The sequence below is a fragment of the Patiria miniata genome, unplaced genomic scaffold (assembly GCF_015706575.1).
Source record: "Patiria miniata isolate m_02_andy unplaced genomic scaffold, ASM1570657v1 HiC_scaffold_8, whole genome shotgun sequence".
Lineage (NCBI taxonomy): Eukaryota > Metazoa > Echinodermata > Asteroidea > Valvatida > Asterinidae > Patiria > Patiria miniata.
The window spans coordinates 11,759,639-11,782,971 of NW_024037075.1; the positions used below are offsets into that span (position 1 = coordinate 11,759,639).

At 41.1% G+C, this 23,333-nt stretch overlaps 1 protein-coding gene across 8 annotated transcripts in view; it reads right to left on the reverse strand.

The window, feature by feature from the left end:
• Nucleotides 1-781: 781 nt before the first annotated feature.
• The window catches only part of LOC119719169 (histone deacetylase 4-like), a 69,508-nt gene continuing 46,956 nt past the window's right edge, over nucleotides 782-23,333 (reverse strand). For 5 of the 8 annotated variants that reach the window (XM_038188512.1, XM_038188509.1, XM_038188513.1 and 2 more), the window contains 21 exons: nucleotides 21,221-21,466; nucleotides 20,121-20,246; nucleotides 19,645-19,745; nucleotides 16,994-17,134; nucleotides 15,318-15,420; nucleotides 13,933-14,047; nucleotides 11,664-11,844; nucleotides 11,342-11,497; nucleotides 10,633-10,690; nucleotides 9,316-9,519; nucleotides 8,475-8,608; nucleotides 8,051-8,100; nucleotides 7,773-7,840; nucleotides 7,544-7,647; nucleotides 6,794-6,991; nucleotides 6,232-6,351; nucleotides 5,853-5,950; nucleotides 5,005-5,123; nucleotides 4,240-4,458; nucleotides 3,988-4,129; nucleotides 782-3,622 (listed from right to left, as the gene is read on the reverse strand). In XM_038188512.1, the coding sequence (XP_038044440.1) occupies nucleotides 3,583-3,622; nucleotides 3,988-4,129; nucleotides 4,240-4,458; nucleotides 5,005-5,123; nucleotides 5,853-5,950; nucleotides 6,232-6,351; nucleotides 6,794-6,991; nucleotides 7,544-7,647; nucleotides 7,773-7,840; nucleotides 8,051-8,100; nucleotides 8,475-8,608; nucleotides 9,316-9,519; nucleotides 10,633-10,690; nucleotides 11,342-11,497; nucleotides 11,664-11,844; nucleotides 13,933-14,047; nucleotides 15,318-15,420; nucleotides 16,994-17,134; nucleotides 19,645-19,745; nucleotides 20,121-20,246; nucleotides 21,221-21,466 (2,723 nt within the window). In that variant the 3' untranslated portion in view covers nucleotides 782-3,582. The remainder of the gene's footprint in view (nucleotides 3,623-3,987; nucleotides 4,130-4,239; nucleotides 4,459-5,004; nucleotides 5,124-5,852; nucleotides 5,951-6,231; nucleotides 6,352-6,793; nucleotides 6,992-7,543; nucleotides 7,648-7,772; nucleotides 7,841-8,050; nucleotides 8,101-8,474; nucleotides 8,609-9,315; nucleotides 9,520-10,632; nucleotides 10,691-11,341; nucleotides 11,498-11,663; nucleotides 11,845-13,932; nucleotides 14,048-15,317; nucleotides 15,421-16,993; nucleotides 17,135-19,644; nucleotides 19,746-20,120; nucleotides 20,247-21,220; nucleotides 21,467-23,333) is intronic. The other 3 variants (XM_038188511.1, XM_038188510.1, XM_038188516.1) reach the window with 3 other exon arrangements.

Sequence of the window (23,333 nt, forward strand, 5' to 3'; positions counted from 1 at the left end):
TGAAATGCTGTCGGAGAATCCTGAAGACAGGTTACTCAGATGAACAACTTGATGAGAAAAAAAATTCAAAGTGATACTGCAACAAATGCATTCATTTTATAGGATTTCCATTCTCATTATAAAACTTCCACTTTTAGTTAAAGGGAATATACATCATTTGCTTTTGCTGTAATTTTCAGAAATGGATGGAATTGGGGGGTTGGAAATATATAGCAAATATAGTTTCACTGACTTTTTTGAGGTTTTGGGTTCTAAAATGCTATAAAAACCAAGAAAAACAATCATTTTTCTGTAGTCTGGTTCCCTGACTCCATTTAAGAAGAAACAGAGCAGTTTACATACATTAGGGAATTGTAAGGTCAGGGAACCAGTCTAGCTGGCTTGTACCCGTTCATAGGTGTGTAATCGATTGCAAACAAGTGCGATGGTCAACTGGGGCCAGTATTTGAAAAAAGCCAGTTTTTTCCAACGCTGATCGGCCGATCAGCGTTGGAAATTGATACAAAAATACCACTTTTCTTGAAAATGACAGTATACCAGGTGCCATGATTTTACAGGATGCTTTACACTGTCATTCACTAACAGTCCAGCAAGGTATTTCAAAATGATTTGGTAGTTTTATTTTTTGATGTTTGCAAATGTTGTATTTTCCCTTTAAGCCGGAAATATTCAAGGCTGGACCCCCCCCCCCAAAAAAAAAATACATCAGGCATCACTCAAGATGACTTTCTGGTCTTTGAAACAAAGACATCACATAATGGTGGAGAAACCTATTTTGGGGGGCAAATTAATTTTAAAATTTGCAACATACCAGCTTATCAGAGTATTGATGTTGGACAGAAACTGTGACTTCATTTTTTACCTAACTGGGTTTTTTAAAATAAATTTAGGGTAAAAACCACTGAAGTTAAAATCAAACGTTTTCCCTCAACGAAAAGGGTAAAGTCTGACATTCATTTCTAGGTTTTAACAAAAGTATAGAATGGAAGCCAATGAAACATTTTCGAAACTAATGGAAATATCTTTTCAAACAGGAGGAAATTATTAAGATATTTTTCCGTTCATGATTAAAACTTGACAGGCTTGTCAGAGTTTGGAAAAAATTCCCTGCAACTATTTCATGACCCTGTTTTTTCCTTCAATGCCTGCATACATGATGCACTAATTCACAACATAACGTATTAAACACATAACATTCGTAGGGGATAAAACTTTACAACATACAGGGACAATAAAAAGGTGTATTTCAAGACGGCAACACAAACATTTCAAATAATTCTCCAAAAATAATTACGATAAAAATCTTCTTTTTTTTCCAGGTTTGAAAAGGTTCAGAAAACACTTATAATTATTAACCACACATTTTCAAGCCACAAAGTCAAAAGTTTTACTGTTGAATTTTATTATACTTAATAAAAAAAAACCCAGTCATGTAGTTTGTGCATGCTTGAGTCCTACAACACGCATCAATTTCAGTTTTTTATTCTGACTTTTGCCAAGTTAGTAAAGTTGTCTGGATGGTATATTCAACGCTTGCATTGTTGTCTGGTTCAAATCATTCAAGAGCAAAAGTGTGACTCTTTAGTTGTTTTCCCTTTTTTTGGATGAGTTTTACTCCCAAAATTTACCGTTTTCAGATTTCCAAAGCAACATGGGTTTGACACATTAGAAACAATTCTTCAATTCAAATCTTTTTTCTATTTCGAGTGAATGATTCCTTTACTAAAAAGTGCTTGAACACACTTCTTCCAGATCCAATATCTCACTTCAAAAAATAATGAATCAATGTTTCTTAGCCAGTTGCATTTTTTAAAAAAATCTAGAGGTGGTGTATTCCTTTTCTGTTTTAAGTAAACTTGAACATCGGTACATGTAGTAGCTTTTTTCGTATATCCACACGAAAGCTGAAAAACTATGCACATGCAGAAACACGAGCTCCAAACCAAATCAAAGTCAGCTTGCTCAGTGTCATTAGATGCAAATAATTATTTAATTCTTTTGAGAGTGTCCGCATCTGGCCACACTTTCTGGATAGAATCTGCTGCCGTGGTTTTTCTTTCTTCTAAACTTTAATTTTAGTACTTTTCAGTTAAGCTTTTTTTTTTCGTCAGCAGCACAAAGTTTTCCATCAAAAAGTACGGCCTTCATAAGACATATGTACAACACTATTTACAGTCTTTTTGTTTTTTTTAAATCTTTTGTTAAAATATCCGAAGAAAACAAAAATAGTTTTAAAGAAGACAGTTCACCCCGGAATAGTGTACGTCGGGGGACTGTACAGCATTTAGATGGAGAAAGAGAAAAAAATAGATTTAAGATATCTGTACAGTAGGATTTTTAAAGTCCAACTTAGGTCTGGTGGCCCACAGTGGCCAGTTGAAGGCCACTTTGGCCTGTAAGCAAATAATGGCTATTAAAGTGGCCAATAATGCATTTTTGTCTAAAAGTGGCCAGGCGGCGACCAACAGTGCACTGACGTTCAGAACGGCTCTGAAGCGACAGAATATTAATGGCTTCACTTTTGGCAACCAGCGGCCAACGTGGCCAGTAACTGTGGCAAAATTTGGCCTGGTGGCCATAAGTTGGCCGACACTTTTAAGCTGGCCAGCAATTCTGAAGGTGGCCAAAAATGCAAAGTGGATAATGATAATGGCCAGTTGTCAAAAAAGGCAAGGTCACTAAATTTGAGTCTTTATTTAGGACTACAAAATGCAGGCCACAATTGGCCGCTGGCCTCCAAATTCTGGCGGCCACCATAACAAGTTGGACTGCAATAGAATTCAGCATTGAATCATCTCCATTTATACATTACATACACGAGAAGCAAATCACTGCTTTCCTATCATACAACACATTTAACATTTTTTCCCTCTGAAGATGAGGGAAAAAAGAAAAGAAAAAATGACAAATTGGGCACGATTATGTTGCAGCACTTACATGCGGACACAGCGAAAAATATCAGAATATATCTATACACACAGCCGAAGAAACAAGTTTATATGTAAATATTTGTAATACTTTTTTTTTTATTCAACGACCATTATTTGATACAGCACAAGCGTAAACACGATTCATAATTTTGGTGTTTTTTTTGTACAATCGTACCAACAGCATCACACAATGATAAAACTCATTACGATACGTTCAACGAGCACGGAGGTCACTTTGTGTTTATGACAAGACATATTTCAAAATATACGTTTACTTTTTTTAAAACAAGTGTAGTTTCCCGTGGTACACTGCAAAAATATTGGTCCCCACAACATAAATAACACGAGTTTCTCTCTACCCCAGGTAGGATTGGTTTGTCATGACGATTTTAACCTGAAAAGTTTATCATCTGCACAAACAGGCATCTGATGATGAAAACTCTTCAAAGCTGTTTCGTGTACAGATTTCATCAGGACTGAACCACGCATGAAACGGCATTTGACAACCATCCACTGAGGCGTGACTGCAGCTTCCTTGAGGTACTCAAACTGTTTCAGAACGGTCTCTGAAACTCTTTACATCAGCAACGATAAGCCGACTGGCTACTGCCCAACACTAGAGGGCGGTGTTTCACCTTCTGACAGTGATTGACTACGACTCATCTTTGTAGTCTTCCTCCATTGGCTCTGATCTACAAGGCAAAAACAAATAAGGTTCTTATAAATGGGTCAACTCGCAAGGTCAAAAATTGAGAAATAACACCTGACTGTAGCTGAGGTACTAAGTTTTAATACTCAAGCAGTGGATGAGTATTGAATGCAAGACACTTGAAAAATAGCACTTGTTTAAAGCTTAGGTACTAAATATGTTAGTACTTATAGTATTATCTGAATACTTGATGCCAAAACTTGAGAAATAGCACTTGACTGAAGTTCAGGTACTAAATGTCAGTACTATTATCTGAATACTTAATGCCAAAACTTAGCACTTGATTGTGTCTCGGGTACTAAAAGTTGGTACTTGAGTAGTACTCGAGTGCTTGGCTGGCTAACATACCTTGCTTTCTGTCGGACTGAGAGTAACGCCATGGCAGTGACAGTCTCAGCTTCGTCTTTCTCTCGTTGGAGTAGCTGGTTGGATTCCTGGGCTGAGCAGGTGACTAAGGGACCCATGGCTCGCACGCTGGTCCAGTACTCAGCTAAAAAACAAATAATAATAATAGTAGTATTGGGTCTTTCCCTTCAATAAAGTACTACCATAAGTACTACATGCTAAGTGCTGTCCAAGATGTAGACATAGGCTACTTACATTGTGTTTGTATGACGCGCTGCAGACACTCCACCGCCTTGTCGTTGGGCAGTGATTTCATGGCTCGTTCGCTCAGCTGCGGTCCCTCCTCCCCGAGCAGGACCTGTGAGCAGACCTCCGATGAGTCGCAGATGGCCGGCAGGTCGTAGCCGCCTTCTAGGGCTAGGACCACCCGGCCGCCGGCTAGGGTCATCAGCTGACGCGTCATGTAGCCAAAACCTGAGAGAGAGAGCGAGAGAGAGCGATTGGTCGGCATTTCCTTGAGGTACCTGGAAACAGTTTGCCTAAATCTGTGGGGGTTTTCATGACATTGCTGTCTTGGCACTCAATCCTCATTTAACCAACAAAATTGCCAAAAACCCAACACCCATTTTTTCATTCTTTTGACTGAATGAACACATTTGGAACCCTGTGACTATTACTTTTCCCCATTTTCGGCAAAAAAAGATTGTGTCGGTGGATTTAAAGGCAAATACCGCTAAGAAATCACACATTTTACCAGTAAATATTTAGGATTTTCCCCATACGAATCTCCCTCTTTTGACAAGAGCACAGATTTTCTCAGAGTTTCTCATCAAAGTTGCTGACCTTTTTAAAAAAAAACATTTGTAAATTTTTCAATTTACTAATTTTTCAATTTACCAATTGCTTAAAAAGTCATAGAAGTTGTGGCTTTTCTAACTTGTATCTCTGATTTTTCTCACATCAAAATGAAGGTTTTGTTCTTCATAGGTTAAAAAAAAATATGTATGGAATTGAACGTACAGGCAGGGGTGACCAGGTAGCCCCCTAGGGGGTTAGCGTGTCCCTCAGCGGCGTCAAACCCTGCCGAGACCAGGACCACATCAGGGGAGAACTCGCGGGCAATAGGTAGCACCACAGACCTACCAAAAAAAATCAACAAGAAATATCACTCTAAGTCTTGAGCTGAAAGGGAACTTGTCCACCGTTTTATAACTCTGTGCCTCATCCCTCCCCAAAAGAGACTGTACTCGGGCCTTCTTGAAATAAAGTTTTAGGACATCACCCGACAGTCCTTAAAGGGAATGTACAACATTTGCTTTTGCTTCAATTTTCAGAAATAAATGTATTTGGAGGATTAGTATGTTATAGCAAATATTATTAAAATGACTTGTTTCACGTTTCGGGCTTGTAGATGCTGGAAAAACCATACATTTTCTTGTAGTTTGGTTCCCTGACCCCACTTAAGATGAAACGGAGAATTTATAGACTTTGGGGGAATTGTAAGTTCAGAGAATCAGTCTAGCAGGCTTGTACCCCTTCACAGGTGTGTAATCGATTGCAAATAGTTTTTGCAGTTTTTGCAGCAAAGAGTTTGCAAGCAGTTTTTGAAAAAAAAACCAGTTTTCTCCAACGCTGGTTGGCCGACCAGCGTTGGAAAAATACATTTTTTCTTGAAAATGTTAGCACACCAGGAGCCACGATTTTACAGGATGCTTTAGACTGTCATTCCCTAACAATCCAGTAAGGTATTTTGTGATAATTTGATCATTTCGTTTTGAGATGTTTGCAAATGTTGTATCTTCCCTTTAAAGTTTGATGACACAAAGACATTTGTTCGATTTGTGCCGACAACGTTTGAGTAAACTGACCTGAATGCGGCCAAGTATTCTGTGTCGCCCATCGGCGGGTCCAAGTTGCCGTGGAAGGCAATGTTGACGTTGTAGCCCAGGCCAGCACCACATCCGCACTGTAACCAAAGGAAGAAAAACCCAAGAATGAATAAGGGAATAAATGTGTGCTCCGGAGGTTTTTATCACTCTGTTTAAGACTACTTAGAGTCTGGATGCTGATAATTACCCGAGCCGGAGGCGAGGGTAATGATCAGCTCTCGACCAATAGGAATAGCTAGACTGTCTGAGGTATTTATGAATTGAAATTTACAAACGAGTATGCTTCGGAACAATAGCCTCAAACGGTGCGTTTACAAAGACGGAAAATGTGGAAGCCTAATTGATTGGGTTCTTTTACCTCGTCCGGAGCGCCAGTCCCCGGGAAGAAGTTGCCCTCGTCGTGACGATGCAAGGAGATGTAGAGAACGTGGGGATCCTCGTAGAAAATCTTCTGGGTCGAGTTGCCATGGTGAACATCCTAAACAATTGGCAATTTGGGAGAAATATTAATAACTTTTTGTTGACTTTAAAATCAATTTGATTCTGGGTTAAAACACCATAAGTTGAGGTAAAAATACAATTTTATTTTTTTTTTTTTGATTTAAGATTTTACACTTCCAACAAATTAACTTAAAAGATTTTAATCACATGATTAATTTTAACCAATGAACAATCAGAGCTGGTTTTACATAGTACCCATTAAGATGGATTTGAGTCGTGTGATTAATTTCACCCAATCAGCAATCAGAATTTGAATCGTGATCATCCATCCCAAGCCAATAAACACTGAACCACATGATCACAAGCAAGATTTGTAACCACATGATACATTGCACCCAATCAGGGACAGAGCTTTCAATCACATGATGCATCTCATCCAATCGGATACAAGGATTCCAGTCACGTGACCCAGCCCTTACCCAATCCACAATCAAGATCTTGTTGAGCTTGAGCTTGAGGCGCAGCTGCTTGGCGGCCACGGCCACGGAGTTGAAGAAGCAAAATCCCATGGCCTGGGAGGTCTCGGCGTGGTGGCCCGGCGGACGCACCACGGCAAAACCGTTCTTGAGCTCACCGGCGGCGACCTTGAATGCTAGCTCAATGACGGAGCCAGCAGCCTGGGGGACGGGAAAGATAACCATGATGCTTATTAGGCTCAATGATGCTTATTAGGGAAAGATAATCATGATGCTTATTAGGCTCAATGATGGAGCCAGCTGCCTGGGGGATGGGTAAGTTAATCATGATGCTTATTAGGCTCAATGATGCTTATTAGGGAAAGATAATCATGATGCTTATTAGGCTCAATGATGGAGTCAGCCGCCTGGGGATGGGAAAGATAATCATGATGCTTATTAGGCACTTTCCAACAACTGTAGGTTTCAATTATCACTCCTGTTCGATAGGCCACGAGACCACTTTTCTGCAAGGAGATCAGTGCAATCTGGTACCCATTCATACTCCTGGGTGGAGAGAGGCAATTGTAGTCAAGTGTCTTGCCCAAGGACCCAAGTTCCTCGTCAGAGTTCGAATCCACATACCATGGCACATGGATCGAGAATGAGTCAGGTTTGCTTTTCAAAGCACACAATCAATATTATCAGATTACAAATGATTTCAACTATTTTGGGTCAAACCCTACGATTAGTTAATTACTGGGTGTTACTTACAATTCTGGCAGCACTCGGTGAGTGCATGTCGTTCCAGACAGTGTCGTTGTCGACACCCAAGCCTCCGCAGGGCAGCCAGGTAAAGTTCAGCTTAGGAATACAGGCTGTGGGGTAGAGAAAACGGGACATCAATTCTCAAGGACTACAGAACGTCGAGGTAGAACATGCTGATGGTTTAGGACTGCAGAATTCAGGTTAAAGATTTGGAAGAATATAAAGGATGACCTACCTAGTTTCTTGCTGTCTATCTTGGATCTGTTGGGTTGGCTGGTGCCGTAAAATAGGACGTAACCCTCACTGAAAAAAAAGAAGGAATTATCGTTAACTCTCTCTTGAAATTTTTTGGAAACTCAAATTGAAAGGAAATGTACCACGGGAAGATGATAAACTGTTCCTTGATAAATACAGATGGATGTGGAAAAGATGACAAAAATTTAATAATTTTTGTTCCCCTTTTTGGTTGGAAGGAGGAGGGGGAGTTCAGAAACAAGACTACTGGGCACCTACCTATGGCAAGACTGGAGTTCATCTAAAGTAGCTTTTCTGGTTCGAATGCGCTGTGAAGTAAAAGGAAAACAAATATGGAAAATGTGAATTTTGGGCTAATACAAGTTACATTCAAAACAACAGTTATCAGGAAAAACAACTGAACACAATACGCTCGTAACAGTAACAAGAAAATCTATCAAGTTTTAGTATCATTGGTGCTAACCCTCCCAGATCGACTGAGAGGATTGAGAATTTGCAAGATTGTGAAAAGTGGAGTCGAGTCATTCTTTCACCAGATTGGATTCCATGAAGAAGTTGAAGGACAAAAATTACCACTGGGCCCCTGCAAACAGACAGTATTCAGGAATATATTCTGAGGAAGAAAGGCAAAGGATTTTAGGGTTAAAGAGAGCGGAGCGGATAAACGATAGGTCTTACTGACCTCGCATCTATTGGCGATGCCCGTCTCCTGTAGACGTGCCCAGATGCTCTGCAACCTCCCAGGGTGTTCGGGATGTGCGGCGTTGTTGCCGCACGTACACTGATGCTTCAACATCAGTGTATCGTAGGCAAGGCCTGTCAATGTAGTAAACAACAACAATCGGGGGAATTTGTAAACAAGTCTTTCTCAGAAACAGCAATAAGAAGTATCGGTCAGATTTATTTTAATGTGAGTTTCAAAAGCCTACTTCCTGCTAACAAAGCATTTGCGTTGGCTAACAATTGGCTTTTTAGTGATATGAAGACGTGAAAACTAGTGTAACTGCTACTTCTTGTAAGTACCAGTTTTGAGATAAGAACATAAATTACTACATTTCAGGGAATGCTTCTCGAGCTAAGCACTTTGGACAGTTTTAGAAGTCACTTTTTTTATTAGAGAAAAAGCAGTTTAATAATAAAGAACCAAAATTGTATTACTCAAATTGTGTAAGACTTTTAAGCTGTTAGTATTCAATGGGTAACCAAATATTAATTGCATGAAATATCTACCACCTCAAAATTCTAACAGTTATTTGAAACAAAGACCCTTCTTTTTTTTCTTTAAGAAAGAAATAGAAGCAACTAGATTCACGACAAGGCCAACTATAAGGAAATAATACTGGGGAAAAGTACTGAACATCCACAATGCAGGGCAGAAAAATACTGTCACAAGAACCACAAAAAAGAAAAACAAATCCCCAAAAGACTACAAGCGTGACAGCCACTGTCGGAGGAACGACACTTTTATCACAAAACTCTTCGGTAGGGAAGGGGGGCGCTAGGGGTTAGGGGTAAATGCGTACCTGTGGTGAACAAATGTTTGATGTGGTGGTGATGTAGGGGAAGGTTGTGTTGGTGGTGATGGTGGAGATGGAGATGGTGGTCCGTGGGTCCCAGCGCGGCCGGATGATTGGCTGCGGCCGGGGAGCTCTGGGCTCGGGACAGGGGCCGGTGCCCGCTACCGGCGGGCCGGCTACCACCGGTGGGCCGGCTACCGGGCAACATTTCTGTTGGGGAATGAACTGACGTGATTGGGACGTCTCAACTCCTCCATTTGTTCAAGGGATTTTTTGTGTGTTCAGGACACATGCAGAGTTTCAACTTTTTGGATTAATTTTTTGAATATCGTTTTTTGGGGGGAATGTCACTGGTGTGCTGGCAAGGAATTGAAAACGGGAATACTGACAGGATAACGGATGATGAAAGGGGGGGTGTCATAAAAAATAAACACATCGTTTCTGCAAAGGCATGTTGATTGGGTAGGAAATGGAGAAGGGGTCATAAAAAAAAAAGAAACACACATTCATTTGTGCGAAGGAAAGGTACAGGAGGGATTAACAGCCTTCAACCGTTACAACAATGAGGGCGCTCTATTCTGGTAAACTACTGCATCATCCAAGCGACACACTGAGCCCCGATTGGCCGGGATGTGTCACATGATTCAGATTTAGAGCGCCCTCAAAAGTTACGCGCACTGACACCAATCGTGAGGGATAACAGCAGGCGAATGCTTGCAATATACACATCACACAGAGAGGGGTTACTAGCAAGGGGCGGATCCAGAATAGCAAAATAGGGGGCGGTACACTAAAAAAGTACCTTTTGCAATTTGGATTTGCAGACTAAAGATTTTTACATTTCTCAAATTTTGGCATGAGTGCCCCCTATGTATTCTTGGATCCATTAAAGGTTACTAGAAACACATTATTTATCACTGATTGTCCCATTTGCCATTTGTCAGGTGACCTGAGGTCAAAGGTCAGGTGTCGGCAATCACTATCGGAGAAAAGTAAGATTTGAGGCTTTGCATGGTGGAGATACTAAATAATGAAAGGTTTGCGGAAACACCATGTGCGAATAATTTCTCAACTAAGAGAATGGTTGTGAAAAGAACCAGAGGTATGAACTCGATGTTCCAGTCAGTATGCTCTGACTATCGGAGAAGCTACTGTCCAAAAAAATTGGTTTGGAAACTGTTTGTCACATTTGGCTCCCCATAGATGTACAATGTTCGACTTCTGACCTCAGACTAACTTCACATCAAGGATGAAAAAGGGACAACCGATGATGAATGAACCACACACCAGAGAAGGAAAGCAACAAATCTTGGGAAGACCTACCTGTTCCTGTCAGACGCAGGCATCCGAGTGATTGTTGTCGCATTAATTCTTCTTGCTCCTAAAAAACGATAAACACAAGTAAGGAAAGATAGTTCAGACTGGGGCTACAACATCTGACCTCTATTGTGATTGGTCAAAAAAATATGATAGGAGGGGCTAAATGATTCAGTCTATATCTAATGAGTTAGGTTAGATTCCTTAGTCTGCTTGAGGATTTTTGACGTCTTTTGAGGATTCTTGACATCTTTGAGGATTTTAACGTCTTTTAAGGGTTTTTAACATCTTTGAGGATTTTTGACATCTTTGAGGATTTTGACGTCTTTTGAGGATTTTTGACATCTTTGAGGATTTTGACGTCTTTTGAGGATTTTTGACGTCTTTTAAGGGTTTTTAACATCTTTGAGGATTTTGACGTCTTTTGAGGATTTTTGACGTCTTTTGTGGGTTTTTGACGTCTTTTGAGGATTTTTGACATCTTTGAGGATTTTAACGTCTTTTGAGGATTTTTGACATCTTTTGAGAATTTTGACGTCTTTTGAGGATTTTTGACATCTTTGAGGATTTTTGACATCTTTGAGGATTTTGACATCTTTGAGGATTTTTGACATCTTTGAGGATTTTGACGTCTTTTGAGGATTTTTGACATCTTTGAGGATTTTGACGTCTTTTGAGGATTTTTGACGTCTTTTGAGGGTTTTTGACGTCTGACCTGTTGTAGTTGTAAGCGTTCCTCTTCCTCCTCATCTTCTTCCTCTATGTCTATAGGTTCCTGCTTGATCTCCGTGATGTTCTTGAGCGGCAGGCTCTGCACCTGCTTGTGCTCCGCCTCCTCTGCCTCCTTCTCGGCAGCCGCATCCTCCTGCTGCTAAAGAGATTGAATATGCATGTATGCAAATGAGGTCAAAATAATAATAAATCCAATAGGCATTGGATACGAATATGCATATATGCAAATGTTTCACTATAACACTAAAATTTTAGCTAAACAAAAGCAAAAGTTAAAATCAAAATTGCAGATGGCGCCGACTCACCTGTCTTTGCTGCAGCGCCATGAGTTGCTGCTGCTGCTGCTGCAGGAACTGCTGATGCTGCTGGTGTTGGTGTTGCTGCTGCATCATAATCTGCTGCTGCTGCTGCGGGTGCAGCTGGGCGCGTTGCTGGCTGGTGGGTAAGGGGGCCGACTGGGTCCGGGCTAGGGGCCTGTGGATAGGTCTGGAGTGGTTAAGTATAAAGGGGGAAAACAGGGGCATGGTGATACCACATGATGACAGATGCAAATGACGATGACACGTTTATGATTTGAAAACAAACAAGTGGAAAGTCTGGTGGCGTACTACATAATGATCAAATGGTCAAGCGATGGAGTGCTGTGGCCTCGTGGTTAAGGGCACTGATTCGTGGTCTGCGGGTAAAGCTGCAGGTTGTGGGTTCGAGTCCAGCCGGGGTCATGGTGCGTGTGCCCTTGGGCAAGGCACTTTGTCACTCATTGCTTCTCTCCACCCAGGAGTAAATGGGTACCTGTGAGGGCAGAGATGGTTATTGTGATTGAATTAGCTTCCTTGCGCCTAACAGGCTGCATCGAGCTGTATACTCCCCAGGGAGCTGAGATGGTATATGGAATGTTTAATTGGCCCAATGATTAGGGGTAATAATAATGGAAAGCGCTTTGATCTTAGTTAAAAGCGCTATATAAGAACCTGTTATTATTATTATTATTTAATTCAATAGATATTCAAAACCAATTTGAAGAGCAGTATAAACTGTAATGGATTTAAATCGAAATATGGTAGACAGTGATACATAGACTTGCACAATTCTGATCATAGTCATTAACAGCTGTAGAATACAAACTGCACTTTATAATCTAGAACTGAGGATTGTGTGAATATGGCATTTCCAAGGACAAGCATTTTATTTGAAGGATGTTCTTCAAAGGAATGTATATTTTTGTATCGACCTGGTTTCTAGCGTAAAGTCAGACTTGAGCTGAGTCTAAAACCAGGCACTTCCCAGGGTAAAGATAGTGTGAAGCTGTGCTGGCGTCACTATGAGATAACCTCCGCTCAAGTGATAACCTTCGGTGATCAAATTCACGTTGTACAACTATGTGATGAAATGTGATCGGCTTTATCAAAACCCGGGCCTACGTCAATAGGGCTGTTTTGAAGAATGTGCCCTTTTTGGTATTCAAAAGATTGTTTGGACTTGGTTCACCCTGAATTCCTGATTTTTGTTTTCTTCGCTACAAAGTTATTTGAAAAAAAATTACTTGTCAAAAATACAAACTTGATAGTTTGTTGTTTCCACACTCCTTTTTTTAGCGAATGATAACTCTGCAATCAATTTTAGTGCTGTGTTATGTAAGCTGTGTAAAATCCTGCATGTTGTGAAAAAAAAGGCTGATGTGGTTTGGGATTGGAATCATTTGCACTTGAGCATTAAACTGATGTCTAGCCATGATGACTGGTAGCCAGGCAAATGATTCCAATCCCAACTGCAGCCCTTTTCACAACATGCAGGATTTTACACAGCTTACATAACACAGCACTGAAATTCATTAAGGCAAGGAAGTCAGTTACAGTGTCCAAAAATGTTGTTGTGATCAATTGACAATTGTGCAGTGATGCGTGACTGAAATGAAATGAAACTCACAGGGGTTGAGGCCAAGGCTTAGGAGTATCTACACAACCAACAAATTTCAAAATTGACTTCGTGGTTTTGTAGCGATTTTAAAAATAGTCAGACGGACACTTTTTGGGGGAAATACTGTACAGAATAGACCTAAATAAGTACACGCGACAAGAGGAAGATGCTTACATGTATAAAACATTTTGAAAATTGTTGTACTGTACTCCAGACAACTCAATTATATTGCTAAACATGTACAATTCACATTTTGCATACAGACCCTTGCATTCAACACGGCAAATGACTACAGATGTGGATGAGAAATGAATACATCAAAAAAAGAAAAAACAAAGACTCTGGACTGTATGAGAACTGGAAATTGCATAGATATCAATGAAATTTGGATGATTTTTCAAACAGAACTTTAGGACTTGAAATAGCTAAGAGACGGGATAATTGGGAATGAGGGCTTGGCAAGGGTGTGGCAAGGGCATGGCAAGGGTGTGGCAAGGGCGTGGCAAGGGCGTGGCAAGGGTGTGGAAGGGCCTTCCTGGGGAAGGGGTTGAGGTGGGGGAGGGGTCGAGGTGGGGGAGGGAGAGTGAGGTAGGGGTGGGGGGTTGGGGTGGGGGGTGGGAGTGGGGATAGGGGGTGGGACGGGGTGGGTGATCTTACCTTATTAATCTCTGGGCGACGGCACCACCTCCTAACAAACTCATGGAGTTGGCCTCATGAAGGGGCATACCACCCAGCATGGCTGCTGGCGGCACGCCGGTGGGCAGAATGGTACCTGACATCACAAGATAAGACATGAATATTCATCAAAATAGCTGGTTGATTTCAATTAATCCCAACTGACCAACTACAGAAGGATCTGCACAGAGTCAAGACCTCAAAAATTCTTGATCTCATGTCAACATCAATGCTCATTCCTGAATAGCACTCAGCGCGCACTGCCTATTTCCAACTGAATCAAAACAGACTCACAGCGTGTATCATGTGATGAAACTAACACAGGAGTTTAGGCACAAGATAGCGATAGGACTAAAATGCGTCCTCCTATGATAATAGATGGTTGGAATTTCACAACAATCTTCAGGAGCTATCTCATTCCAAAGAGGGATATACTTGAAGCACACAGGATGCTGTCTCACAGAAGCCGCATTACTTTAATGATCATTTGGTGAAACATTTTTTCCCTACAACTTCTACAACCAATGTTTAAAGCTAGAGTCCATCATTTGCAGCTATCCAAAAAATAACTGGCGTGTTTATAGTTGAAAAACATACTTGGTTGAAAGATAGTAAGGGGACTAAACTCCCTGTGAAATTATTCTTTCAGGCAAGCTGTCATTCTGAAGAAATCAGCAAAAGAAGGCCTTTCCCACGGTGCGTCTTAAGAAGCACCGTTGGAAATTTCCGTTAGTAGTTCGTTTTTTTCAATAGGCGAAGTGCGCGCAAGCGTTGGCACGACACACACGCGCGCGCGGTTGCTATAATTCGTCGGATCGGTGCGCGACATCACGTAGCTGCGATCGGCTCAGTGACAGCGTGTCTCGGGCGCTGAATTCAGGCCCAATTCAAAACATGATTCAGCAACTTTTGATTTGAAATCGAGATCCTAGAATGCTGTTTTTCTCGGAATATACAGCTGAAGCTGAGCTGAAACTTCATCAGGTTAGTTGTTCAGTATCCTTCATTAGATTTTGAGCACTATTGTTGCTTCAAACGAACAAAATGCACAAATTACAAATGATGGACTATACCTTTAAATCCTACAATCAATATGTTGACTGGGTTCGCAATCACTGCCAAATTCTGCTGTTCCCATGAAATTTTGTTTCAGGGTTTATCTCCCCCCTCCCAAAAAAATTAAAAAAAAAAAAATTCAAAAGTTTCATCCTGTCTCCAAGTTTGTTACATGTTGCATTGTCTTCTGCTTCCAGTGCTTAGCCCGTGCACAAAGTTTCTTCGGCTTTTAAGTGCCTGTCCAGTTTTTAAAAACCCTGTGTTTGTTTATCCGAAAGAATTAACCAAAAATAAAATGTGCATTTTCATACCTGGCTGTGCGGTGGGTATGAAGGCAGGGGCGATGACCGGTCCGCCTGGCAGCGGGTTCTTGATACGCATCCCGTCGTTCATCGGTGGCTTGCCTGCGGTTTGCTAGGAGAAGAAAAGGAAGGAGAGAGACGCTCTTAGAGTAGGGATGAGATTCTTAAACGGCAACTTTTGTGAGATTTCTACATGGTCGCTATTCCTTATTGGTCCAGGAGCAAATTTGTCTCAATGAAGACTTCCGTGTTTCAGCCAGGCCTTGACGACATCTCTTTTAATAATTTGACTTTGCAAATCCATATATTTGACATTTCAGCCGAGGTGACAAGTCTGGAAATGTTTTAAATCCTGGTTCGGGTAAAACTGTCCACGGTAGTGCATTCATTCTATTTAGTGAAGTCGGGTTGCCAGACCTTACCTCATAATATTTGTGTAAACTTCAGACTGGTGGGAGGCTACAATGACCTTCGACCTCGATACAATACAAGATGCCATGCAGGTTTTTAAAGGTCTTTACTGCATGCTTTTGGGCACTGTGTCTACCATGCATAGCATGCACAAGGGTAACGCAAGGCAGACAGGCGTTCGGCATTCAGCATATTCGCGGGATGCTAAGGGCGTTATACTTGTTCACTGATGTCTTCAAAGCGCGACACGGCGCCGAGGGACCGACAGGACCGCACCCTGTAACGACGGCACTGGGCACGCAGGATTTTCTTCTACAGGAGACAGAAGCGACAGGCAACTATGAACCGGGTGGCAGAGGGGTGTCAAGTTACGGGGGTGGAGACGAAGGGAGATGTTGGGATATGAAGGGAGTTGTTGGGATATGAAGGGAGTTGTTGGGATATGAAGGGAGTTGTTGGGATATGAAGGGAGTTGTTGGGATATGAAGGGAGTTGTTGGAATATGAAAGGAGTTGTTGGGGTATGAAGGGAGTTGTTGGGATATGAAGGGAGTTGTTGGGATATGAAGGGAGTTGTTGGGATATGAAGGGAGTTGTTGGGAAATGAAGGGAGTTGTTGGGATATGAAGGGAATTGTTGGGATATGAAGGGAGTTTTTGAAAATTGAAGGGAAGTGATGGAAAACGATTGGAATGGGAGTGACGGTACTAGGAGATACAGAGACGGATGCTTTGGATTTAAAGTGAGGTCAAAAGCACAAGTTAAAGAGTAAAACCTGGTCATTGGTAGAGATGTAAATGGAACCACTGCATTTTTGCATTTGACCATTTACAAAAGCAGCCAACACAATCGAGCAGAGCAAACTACAAATTAGTCAGCCATTCAAAGAGTAAGAACAGCACACTCAACATTTGAAACTCAGTCAAGGCAGCTGTCACTTAGACTAGACACTCAGGACTCAACACTCAGGACTCACACTCATGACTCACACTCATGACTCACACTCATGACTCACACTCAGAATGCACACTAGGCACTAGTACATATAACTGAGACTAGACACTCAAGAACGAAACTCAACGCTCAGCTCAAAGACTCGGACTAGACACTTGCACCTAAAACTCTACCCCGGGAAATAAAACTCAGCACGTGGGGCTAAAACTCAACGCTCGAGACTCAGAATAAACACTCGTCACTCAGACGAAACACTTGGGACTCAGCACTCAGTACTGAAACTCAGCAGAACTTGCACTCAGATTTGAGGTTTGTACCTACCATCTGCGGCGAGTGCTGGGATGAGCCGGCGGGCGGCGGCAGGCCCAGGGAGATGTTGGGCAGGGACGGCGAGGTGTAGAGGTTGACGTCGCTGGTGCTGTTGCTGTACATGCGCTTCAGCAGCAGGTAGCTGCTTACGTCCTGCAAAAAACAGTGCCAAGAGAAACGGTTATACGATCAGAGCGGGGCTGGACAGTCATCCAAGTAGCATGCGTTCGTTTATCAGCATCTGGGGGAGTTTACTTTTTTACTTCCGAACCAGGGCCCAATATCATGGTAAAATGACCCCAGCACAGGACTTTCAAACCTGCTGGGCAGGATATACTGTTAAGCGAGTTTGTTCTGCTTACCATGCTTACTGCCTGTTCTCTACACAAAATGAACAATGGTTCTCTTACAAATGATTGAGCGCTTAGCAGGGAATCGACATAAAATTCGAAGTAAGGAAACGTCTTTCTTTCTTTTTTATTAAATCTTCCTCCAAAATTTACCACTGTGCATGAAACCGATGACACATTCTCTGTAATGACATTTTGGAGGGGGTGTCACGCCCCTTGTTAAGTACTAATGGTTTAATTCTACAATCCTCAATCCTACAATGTGTTGTATTTCACATAAAATGAATCCCTCCGATTGTTTGATCATTCAAAGACAGTCAAAAAATCTCTTCCACTTCCCCTACCATGCATTTTGTATACAGACTAGTACCAAAAAAAAGTCAGATCACGTTCGTGTAAACACTGACGAGTCAAATTCCGTCAGCAGACAGAAGAGGCAATCATTAGGTACAGCTGGCATACACGATCAATCACCTACAGTCAAAGCATGGCTGTAGCAAACTAACAAAGGAATTCTTAAACTTTTAAAAACGTCACTTGATTGATTTTGCAGCTTGTGCAGCTGAATAAGCCACACACATGGGCACAAGATGGGAACCAGACCTCTTTTGTATCCAAGGGAGCAACTTTTTCCACAAAGATTCCTTGCCTGGGCACTCAAATCAGCAATTAGTGCTTGCACTATAAATGTTCCTTTTGTATCCACCTCTCCCTCCCCCGCCCCGCTCCCTCCCTCCCCCCGGAGGAAAGTCTAGCAAACGATCCCGCCGATCCCGGTAATAGGCGGAGTCCCAATTAAGGGGGTTGTTTTTGCAGGAAGTTGCCCTAATGAGGAAACCCACAAATTGCAGCTGGAAATATCACGGGTTAGCTGTGGGCGTTGTGCAACATGTCTGCTACATGTAGATGAAGTCGATTTTGGAGAACTGCACACAAATTTAACATCCAACACATTTAGAAGTTTCAATCAAAGTTTGTGCACTTTAAAATGCAACACTGGTCTAGTGACTATATTCTTGTTAATACCACAAACTACAACTGAAAAATAATCGCAAACTGTAAAAAAAAAATTTTTAAAAAGAGAAATGAATATTGATGATCAACAACCAAAATAATTTTTAAGTGTGCTAGTTCCTTTTTTTTTTAATGTTATTGACTTCTTTTTTGTATGTAAACATATTTTTTCCACATGCTTTGACAACGAAAACTTTTTATGGGCCAAAAAAAGCTAACGAAAATATTAATGTAACCAAGAAACCTATCGACTGAGGACCAGTCAGTGGCAATCAAATCATGTTACATTTTAACCGGCAGCCTCAAGATTTAGGTTCAAATCCCAATGGGGCCTATACTTGGACGCATGTGATTTTCCATTTTCCGCCTAACCAAGTCGGTTTCCCCCCTCCCTTATAAAAATACACGATTTCCGCCAATATATTTACTATACGTAAGGGGAGTCTTGCATGAGTAAACGTTTCCTAGAAGTCTTGGCCCAATTCCAAAATGCGAAGCGAGTATTAACTGGGGATGAAGAATAGCCTAAATGTGACGGCTTGGCAAGCCCCTCATAAGCATATTACTTCCTGCTGTGGAATTGCTTTTTTTCTTGTCCTTGCCTTTGGGTTGAAAGTAAACGATGAACTAGAGTCTTGAAAGGTCAAAGATCCAAGTCATTTTTAAAACAATGCCAAGTAAAGCGCATGCCATCCAAATACCAAATGCCGATATGCTCAATGCTGCCTCATGCACAAGATTCAAGTCAGTTCTTGTCGAAACCGAAAATAGGTTGAAAAATAAGAAACAAGATACTTAGTGTCATTCTACAACTCATCATATTCTCACAGTCTACAACGAACCCTAAAACAAAGGACAAACATGTCATACCATTCCGACAAATACATTTTTCCCTGATTATATCTTCTTCTTTTTTTTTAAAATTTTATAAACCCCATTTGGCTTTGTTCCAATCCTTATATTTTCTGCCATATTCCAACACGGGGTACATGTAGGTGAAATGCCATAGGAAGAACAATGTAGCTCACATTTGAGGAATGAGAAATGGAAGCTGGTCAGAAAAAAAAATGCAGCCAGAAACAGCAGGAAAAAACTCGGTAATAAAAAAAAGGCAAAAAATACTAACAAAGTAATTCAGATATTTTGCAACACATTTTCAGATGTAGGACCAATCCACATTCTTGCACACATTTCTTTATTACTATTTTTCAACTGACAGCTCTTATTGACATCATCTGCAGAAAAAAGTAAAACTTCTTGAGAAACAAAAAAAAATATTAGGAACCTAGGGGGTCTTACCTCTGGCATGGCAGCTGCTGCAAGACCATTGGCTCCGTCGCCGCCACTGAGGGGTGAGCTGGGCCCCGAGCCAGGAGTACTACTTGATGGAGAGGTGTCAACTGTAGGGTACCAGACATAAAAAGAAGGAAATAAAGTACATATCATGAGCAGCCATATTGGTATGGTTCCCTGAAGACACCACATGGGGAACTACTTGCTTAAAAGAAAGTCACCCTTGTCAGTGAGCCGCTGCAGGAATTTTTGTCAAAGGCTGCGGCTTCTTTAATTTGTACTCACTCTTTAACACTAAGCCACAGACAACTTTGTTTCCGATTTTTCTAAATCTTGCTAAGTCCTTCTAAACCTCTCATTGGATTTTGAAGAATCAAACATAAAAGTTGGGCCATAGCTACCAGACTTGTTTTTAGAAAAGGTTCCCTATGTTTTTTCATTTTTATCAAAACCCTTTTTTTTCATTAGCCCCGCCCACCCACCTGTTAATGGCTTCCTCTTGAGGCTTCCGGACCCGTCCCGTCGACGTGGGAGGGGGCTGCCGTGGCTCCGCCTCTCGGTTACCTTCTCCTTCAGGCGGGAACGAACCTTCAGGTTGGAGTCCGAGGCTAGACGTCCACAATGGAAAAAACACACATCAACAACATTTAGTCTGTGGTATTTTAAGTCCGTACTCTTTTTGTTATTGTGAACTAAGCTTACCTGAAATGTTACAGGACTTAATGTTTTTATCCTTTTAGAATCTGTGTCGCATACAAAAATAGAACAGTTTAACTTAGAAATGAAACATCCGGCCTCTAACTTTGATTGCAATTTTAATATTTACACGCATGTGCTATGGTATACAAATAATGTTTGTGAGTGCAATGGTAAGAATAATTTCATGAGGTGACGGATGGAATGTTCCATTCAAGGAGGCCAAGCTGAGAGGAATGGAACATTCCATCTGTCACCTAATGAAACAAATTGCACAAATATGAAACATTCATTATATGTTTTACACCACACCTGATTAAATCCTTGTCATCTGATTGGTCAAAGCTGCCAAAAGTGTGACCGTGCAATGGAAGTTCAATTTACCGTGGAATGGAAATTCTATTTTTGCTGTGCCGCCGCGCCATGCTTGAGACGAATAATTCAACGACATGTGATCAACGACCCACCAATTAGATGACAGGGATTAAGTCAGGTGTTGTTTAATTATAAATGTCGTGTTGAACTGTTGAATGTACTTTCATCATACATGTAAGGGTACCTTACCCACGACAGTCGTTGAACATGTAAATTGAATTACAAATCCAGCAGTTGTAAAAATTTTGACGGCACCACTTATGCAGTCAATGCTCGCTGCGTTGAACAAAGTTCAATGGGGGAAATAAGTACATGTGCCGTCACTTGACCGCATTTTGAACCCCGCCCGGCGCCAAGTTTCTAAAAATAGACCTCCACATTTCCATCAGCTGAGTGGGCTTAGGAATTTAATTTTGGCATGGCAGCACTTAGGGATATTAAAATAGGAAATTCTAATTGAGTGACGCAGGCATTGGTAAATATAATTTCGTTTTTACATTTTTCGGTTTACCTGTCTTTCGCAGTGGGAAGTTACTGTCGTACTGTCCAAACATGGGCTGGTAGTGGGCGGAGATGTTATGGGGAGGGGAGTGGTGATCCATGGAGCCGTGGGGGCTACGGTTGGCCATGGACCACTGGCGGTAGGCCTGGGGTGGGGAGTGGTTGTGACCCCCGCTGGCGGCCATCTCGCTACGCTGCTTGCGGTCCAGCAGGAACTTCTGCAGCTTCTCCTTGACTTCTTCGGACGGGTTGGCGCCTGTTGGGTACATTTATCCAACAAGTTTACAAAAGGTTTGTGTGTCACTCAAGATTGGGCAACCTCCTACATAGGGCTAGATAGTTCAGTTGGTACAGCACCTGCAATCTGTTCCGGAGGTTGCAGGTTCACATCTCACTCAAGTTTTAAAAGATACGTTAACTTATAACCAAAACTGCATTTGAATTTGGGCAGATTTTGAAGGGTTGGGTTCATATCGAAACATAATTTTAAGCAACAAAAGACTGTACGTCAGGGACGTTAAATTTAATACAAATGAAGACATTTTTTCAAATCTGCTCAAGGTCAGTGAATAATTACCTGGGTTTTTTTCTCAGAAATTTCTGGAAATTCTGAGTGCTCAGTAATGGGTTTAAAATGTACAGAAGACCATTTCTGAAAAACCAGCATAATAACAGATTTGCCTGTTTCCCTCCTCAACAACTCACGTCATACCGTCAAGAGTTGAATTTCAATGAATACTGAGACATGCTTACTGCGAATCTCTTATCCGAGTAAACATTGCTAGGTAAGCCATTAAAATAGAAATGTAAGCTTCCCAGCAGAATGACACATGTAGTCTAATTGATATTGTGGAATTTTTACTGTAAAACCACCAAACAATAAAAGACATAAACTGCAATGGCCGTATGTGCTGATGCCAGCTGGCAGTTAAAAAAAAACTAGACTAAAATGGTTGGTTTCCGTTTTAATTTCCTTTTGCAATAGTTATTTCATTAAACAAAAGTCCACCACAAGCATTTATGCAATGAAATAATATTTCTTTAACTTGGTTAAGTACATGTCGGAGGAACCACAATGGGAAAAACAGGTGGTTTTTTTTTAATGGAACAATTGTTGGGGGAAAAAAAACACCCCCTTTGTGACATGTAATCAAGCCAGGTGCAAATTTCAAATAATAATGAGTTTTTAACAAATGTTCAACGCTAAAACTTAGCACCAGCCGACGTAATACTACGTCTTTCCTGTGATTAGATACAGTACGGGGGAGCCTTGCGTAAAGCTATCCCCATCAGAAGGAATACAAAATAAAGAACTGTCTATAAGATTAATTACGGCGATCGTGTTCACTTCGTTGTCTGGGTAAATGTGATAAGGGTTTTTCCATTAACATTGGATGTAAAACACGATAATATTCAAGCCTGTTCTAACATCCTCCCCCAATAAAAACTTCTTTTTTTTTAAAGAACTAAAGGGCATACTTGACTGCTTCAGGCTTCAGCCACATGGGAAAAAAGGAAATACGTTTTTTTTTTATTTCTCTCTCTCTGTCTCTCTCTCTCAGAACAATTATCGTCGATCATTTTTGAGTGGGAGGAATGAGATGAGCTGAAATGCCAAATCCATGCCTAAATTAGAGCCAAGGTCGGCTTGACATTCAACCGAAAGAGAATATATTTTACATTACGAGCCAAAAAAAAACATCCGTGGAAAAACATCAACGGACCCCGTTACCTGAGGAGGAAACCGACAAATTAAGGAACATTTTTTTTTCTACCAAAGCAGTATGCCCCAGATACAAGTAAAACCACACAAACAGGCAGAATGAATAATTTAAAAAGCAATTTTTTTTGGAATTATGTTTAATTATCGCTGAAGGCAACATCTTTAGTTTATGTTGTATCAAGTATCCCTTGTTTTTACTAACAGAGTTGAATAAAACAAAAGGCTTCTGGAATTTCTTTAAAAATCGACAACTTAACATATTTTCACATTTACTTGTGAGAGCACCAAACGTCATGTAAAGTAATCGTGGCCAGGCAGTAACTCTTCTCAATTTTACTAAATCGTCCAAAAACCTCCCGATTTGAATTTGAAGGATATATAAGGTTAAGGGTTAGACGAT